Source organism: Limulus polyphemus, unplaced genomic scaffold, assembly GCF_000517525.1.
Source record: "Limulus polyphemus unplaced genomic scaffold, Limulus_polyphemus-2.1.2 Scaffold4671, whole genome shotgun sequence".
Classification (NCBI taxonomy): domain Eukaryota; kingdom Metazoa; phylum Arthropoda; class Merostomata; order Xiphosura; family Limulidae; genus Limulus; species Limulus polyphemus.
The window spans coordinates 15,799-22,404 of NW_013670281.1; the positions used below are offsets into that span (position 1 = coordinate 15,799).

The 6,606-nt window shown below is 33.8% G+C and overlaps 1 protein-coding gene across 1 annotated transcript in view; it reads left to right on the forward strand.

Annotated features, from left to right (window-relative positions):
* Positions 1-6,606, forward strand: part of LOC111088893 (cilia- and flagella-associated protein 70-like) — a gene marked incomplete at both ends in the record, with an annotated part of 72,555 nt that overhangs the window by 12,598 nt on the left and 53,351 nt on the right. Inside the window, one exon of the mRNA XM_022400124.1 lies at positions 1,069-1,195. Within this exon, the coding sequence (XP_022255832.1) occupies positions 1,069-1,195 (127 nt within the window). The remainder of the gene's footprint in view (positions 1-1,068; positions 1,196-6,606) is intronic.

Sequence of the window (6,606 nt, forward strand, 5' to 3'; positions counted from 1 at the left end):
TACGTGTTTTGACACAGATAATGTGTATGTGTTCTGACACAGATAGTTTGTACGTGTTCTGACACAGATAATGTGTACGTGTTTTGACACAGATAATGTGTATGTGTTCTGACACAGATAGTTTGTACGTATTCTGACACAAATAATGTATATGTGTTCTGACACAAATAATGTGTATGTGTTCTGACACAGATAGTGTGTACGTGTTCTGACACAGATAATGTGTACGTGTTCTGACACAGATATGTACATGTTCTGACACAGATAATGTGTATCATACACATTATCTGTGTCAAAACACGTACACATTATCTGTCAGAATGCACATATCTGTGTCAGAACACGTACACATTATCTGTGTCAGAACACATACACATTATCTGTGTCAGAACATCTGTGTCAGAACACATACACATTATCTGTGTCAAAACACGTACACATTATCTGTATCAAAACACGTACACATTATCTGTGTCAGAACACATACACACATCTGTGTCAAAACACGTACACATTATCTGTGTCAGAACACATACACATTATCTGTGTCACAATACATACACATGTGTGTCAGAACACATGCACATTATCTGTATCAAAAGATGTACACATTATCTGTGTCAAAACACATACACATTATCTGTGTCAAAATACATACACATTATCTGTGTCAGAACACATACACATTATCTGTGTCAGAATACATACACATTATCTGTGTCAGAATACATACACATCTGTGTCAGAACATGTACACATTATCCGTGTCAGAACACGTACACATTGTGTTTTGTTTTTTTTAGTGCTTTATTATCAATAGCCATGGAATGATAGAATAATAACAGTTTTGTTTTTTATTTATACACCATAAAGATATGCTTACCAGTGTACAGTATTATTTTTATCACTTAGAAGGTTTTTATACTTATATTATTAACTTCCATGTCAAAAAGAAAAAAGAATGCTGAAATTCAGGGAGTTTTTATTTATTCTCATATGGAATATAAATACTACAACGTTTATTTTATGTGCGTTATAATTCATGGTTATGTCTATTAAATAATCTAGGGCTAGGGATTTTCTAGAAGACCTGTCAGCAAGTGAGATGTACGAAACATTAAAAGAAAAACTTCAAGAACCAATACTGCAAGTCATCAAAGAAAAATGTTTGAAAATATCTACTCTTCTTGAACCAGTAAGAACAGTTAAAATTTTTATAGCAGATAGGAAAGAGTTTCTTATACAACAAATGATATATCACTATAGTATTATGCAATGGTTTGTGGATTTACTCCTAAAGATTAGGATAAAGCATAAAGCTTCACAATGGGCTATCTGTGCTCTGCCCACTGAAGACATCAAAACTCAATTTTTAGCATTATAAGCCCTCACTCTTAAGATCCTCAGGTGTTTGAGGTGAAATAACCTTTCTTCATGGTGTTACAAATTTTCAAACTCCTATGGCAAGTGCTCTAGAGGAGAACGTGCATGCGCCCATGGCAGTGAAAACGTTAAGTATATGCCCTTTTAACTACACTTTTTAACTTTTAAAAAGCACTTACATCTGTGTCAAAATACATACACATTATCTGTGTCAGAACACATACACATTATCTGTGTCAGAATACATACACATTATCTGTGTCAGAACACATACACATTATCTGTGTCAGAATACATACACATTATCTGTGTCAGAACACATACACATTATCTGTGTCAGAATACATACACATTATCTGTGTCAGAATACATACACATTATCTGTGTCAGAACACATACACATTATCTGTATCAAAATACATACACATTATCTGTGTCAAAACACATACACATTATCTGTGTCAGAACACGTACACATTATCTGTGTCAGAATACATACACATTATCTGTGTCAAAACATGTACGCATTATCTGTATCAAAACACATACACATTATCTGTGTCAGAATACATACACATCATCTGTGTCAGAACATGTGGCTCCATTGAATACATTTAAACAAATGGTCTTTAACATAACTGAACATCTAGGCTAAATACTTAGTTGCAGGCACTTATAAAAGTACCTTCAGACATAAGCTTTCATGCATTTTTTGTTGAATACATCAGAGCATGAGAGCTCAAGAGGTAAGAAAAAGCAGTTATTAGTGCTATAAATATCATGTATATAAGAACCACCAGGGATTCTTATCATATTATACTTCAATTAGTAGTATCTAAATATTTTATTATTTCTTTCATTGTCCTGATGATTATTTAAACAAAAGTAAGCAGCATTAATGCTTAGAACTGTTCAACACAAAAGATATTATGTAAGTTCACTGATGTGAATGTACAATATAGTTCCCAATACATACATTATTTGTTCTTAGGTTTCATAAAATTATTGGCCCGGCATGGCCAGGTGGTTAGGGTGCTCGACTCGCAATCTGAGTGTCACTGGTTCGAATCCCCGTCACACCAAACATGTTCACCCTTTCAGACGTGGGGGGTGTTATAATGTGATGGTCAATCCCACTATTCGTTGGTAAAAGAGTAGCCCATTCACTCTTCCCACCCATCCTCCCCACAGTCTTCAGGTGCTTGTATCTTCTGTCAAACTTCGAAATGATAGTTCTGTAGTGACATGTAGAGGGAGTCACATGCATTACGTTATAGTAATGCTTTCTTATTGGTGGAGAGATAATGCATGATGATTTGCATGAGAGAAATGTTGGAACTTTGGATTCCAACACAGGGAGGATGGATGGCTTGAAGAATGTGTTTTTGAAAAACGTTTGCATATAGAGGGCAGCACAAAACTGAAAAAGCTAATCTTGTGAGAAGAGGGAAGTATCTATCGGAAATACATTTTCATTTAGGAAAATTATAACTTTAATTACTTTTTGGTGTGATTATATGAGCACATAACTTCATGGCTTGCAATATCAGTGCACTAAGATAACTGTACTATATGTCTTTCATTTTCTTGTGTTCATTGATAGATACATTTTAAATTGATATTAAATTTGTCTAGTTTTTCTTTTCTAATGTGTGTGTGTTTTTAAAAGAATCTTTTCGGAATTTATATATATTTATGTTTAACCTTAAACATTTATACCCACTTCTTTAAACATTGAATTAATTTGTTGGTATGCTGTTGAAAAGTTATTGTTTACATTTAATATTTATTCTTTTCTTGCTTTATATCAGGTTACATAATTTTTAAAGTTTAAAATTTACTTCCAAATATTTGAATAGCATCAATGAAAATATACAAAAACTAAATCTGAATGAAAACACTACAACAAGTTCAGAAAATGGAAAGTATAAATTTTATGTGTTTGTTTTGAACTTCGTGCAAAGCTACAGAAGGGCTATCTGTGCTAGCCATCCCTAATTTAGCAGTATAAGACTAGAGGGAAGGCAGCTAGTCTTCACCACCGCCAAGTCTTTTACCAACGAATAGTGGGATTGACCGTCACAGCTGAAATGGCAATCATGTTTGGTGTGACGGGGTTTCGAACCCGCAACCCACAGATTGTGAGTCGAGCGCCCTAACCACCTGGCCATGCCGAGCCCCTTGTCATCTGAAGATTATAAAACTGAATTAAAAATTATAAAACAAATTGCTGTAAACGATGGTTATATAACAAAGTTAATTAACACACTGTAGCTTAAAAAATTGCGATAGTTCCTTCCTGTGTGGTAGTATCTATATCTATGGTAGTTCCTTCCTGTGTGGTAGTATCTATATCTGTGGTAGTTCCTTCCTGTGTGGTAGTATCTATATCTATGGTAATTTCTTCCTATGTGGTAGTATCTATATCTGCGGTAGTTCCTTCCTGTGTGGTAGTATCTATATCTGTGGTAGGTATATTTTATTTGTTAGAGTGAAGTTTAGTCCTGTATACACTTTTTTTGAAGTCATTTACTTGAGCTTATTATAGATGATTTAGGTGTGTCGTTGTGTAAGTAGACTCCCTATTTTGATAACCAGTGAGTGAAATTAGTTTCTTTGTGTGAATTTCTTTAGTATGTGTATGTACAGGTGTGAAGTTTGAATAACTGTGCATACCTTGATAAAGACTATGTTATTTGTTCTATTATCTATCTTGTGATATAGATCATTATTGTTATTCTGTATCTTGTATTTATTTTTATGTTTATATTTGATTCTATCTTGGAGCATGTTTTATTAAGTTTCTGAGTTAGTCTTTGAAATAATTGGGTGTCCACACATAATTTAACCTTGTTATATTGTTTATATTTGTGGTGAAATGTGAGGTGGTTATTTATTTTATGTAATTTACTGTTATGTTTTTCTAAATTTCTTAATTCCTTTACAGAGTGGGTCTGTACCAGGTCATTAAGCACCTACAGTATGGTTGTGGTTAACAGATAGACAACTAACCCTAACAATGATTAATAGCTGATCATCCCAATTCTACCATACGTACTTGTACATAATAGACTCAAGGGAGTCAGTTTCTGGTTATGTAACGTTTGTACTACAATCCCTTTAACCCAGCATCACAACAAAACTATTCAGATTGAACTTAAGACCACCTGGCTTGGACTATCCAATATTGGATGACACTATTCTTCATAGATGAATCCAGTTTTGATTCACAGATCATTGTGCCAGAAGGTGGAGATGATCTTGAGAGTGTTATCACAATATTAACGTAGCTGAACATGACTATTACAATGTTGAGTTCATCATTGTCTGGGAAGACAATGGTAAAACTGACTTTCGAGTGCAGTACATTGATGATACACTAGATATTTACATTAGTGCAATTTTTGGCAACTACATTGTTATGGACGATAATGCCACTTCATACTCTGCCAAGATCATGGAGAAGATCTTATAAAGAGAGACTATTGTCTGTAAAGAATGGTCTGAATCAAACATCAATCCCATTGAACATATCTGGAACTCCTTTTAGTTGCTGTTTTGGCCAGCCCTATTCAGCCCATGACTCTAGAAGTTGGGAGATGCCCTTATAAAATTATGGAATCATTACCACAAAGGCTTATAATGAGTATTCATAGGCATTGCCATTCAGTGGTCAGTAATTTTGAAGGATATAATATCTGTTGATAAGATTTTTTTTGTGTGATAAATTTTAAAGACTGTCAAAGTACCTAAAATGTTCTAAATGGCTATTATAGAGACAGTGGGTTCACTGCATCAATTTTATCGTAATAGTACCAGATCTTTTAAGAGTGATAATCTATTCATTGAAAGCTGGTGTGTCATTCTTTGACATATGCTTTGCACATATAAAATTGGAATATTCCCACAATTCATTTAATGGAACCATAGGCATTTAGAGTTCCCCATATGATGTGGCTATTATAAAGATAGTAGATTCACTGCATCAATTTTTAACATAATAGTAGGCAAAAATGAAAACTATCTATTGCTATTACAGAATTGGGAGCCTCCTTTCAGACAATCATATGTTCATGAACAATTATCTGTGATAGTATGTGTCATTTTTAAATACATATTGTTAAATTTGTCATACTTCTTGAACATAAAAAAACTCATTAAATCTTCAATTTTCTGTTACACACACACACACACCAGTTTAAGAACTAATAAACCTTAACAGTCTCCAAGGGTCAAAATATCTCATGAATATATGCCAGTAACTGAACTTCTGTGAAAATGTGGTATACAGGCATACCAATCAATTTTATACCTCCTTATTTTAACATAGGATTTTTCAAAATTCTTTCATTTATTTAGGTGTATGTGCATTTTTCACATAACAGGTTGCAGAAGAAAATTGTTAAGTTCTCTTCACTCTAGCTACCTATTGTTCTGTGTTATTCACCTAAGGTAACACCTTGTTTTCCCATAGAAAATATTACTTTAAGGTTGCTATACTATGTATGTGGGGACAATAATTCTTTCCACCGGTAAGTCAGATCAAGTGATAACTTAAAGTTACAACCTCCCTTGTTTTCTAATGAGAATAACAAGTCATGTGGGGTAGTGCTAGTTGCCATGTTATAGTTGTCATGCTAAATGCTCACACTGTTGTTTGTGGTATTAAATTAAAAATTATTTTCACTGACTGTTTCACATATGTGTCCAATATCTTTTTTTACACAAACTCAGTCAGAGCAGAAAATTCAGAATTACTTCATCATAAATAGCCCCCCAGGGGCACAGCGGTATGTCTGCAGACTTACAATGCGAGAATCCGGGTTTCGATACCCATGGTGGGCAGAGCACAGATAGCCTATTGTGTAGCTTTGTGCTTAACTTCAAACAAATCATCATAAATATTTTGGTCAGATCTGTTGTTATTCTGTAGACCTATATTATTCAGTTTTTAGAGAAAATAGTCTTACCTGAGAAGACTGCAAAAATAAATCACATTTTAAAGATGATAGCTATGAGGAATTTGATGCTATAAGAAAATAATTGATCAAATTAAGCTAACAACTACCTCAGGTATGCAGTTACTTTTAAGAAGTATCTAGCCTGGTCAGTTTAGTACTAGACCTACAGTTCTAGTGAGCCAAGTTTAATTTTTTGTGGGCCACCTTATAAATCAGAAACTACTTAAAATTATGTATTATCCAGATATAGATACTACCACAC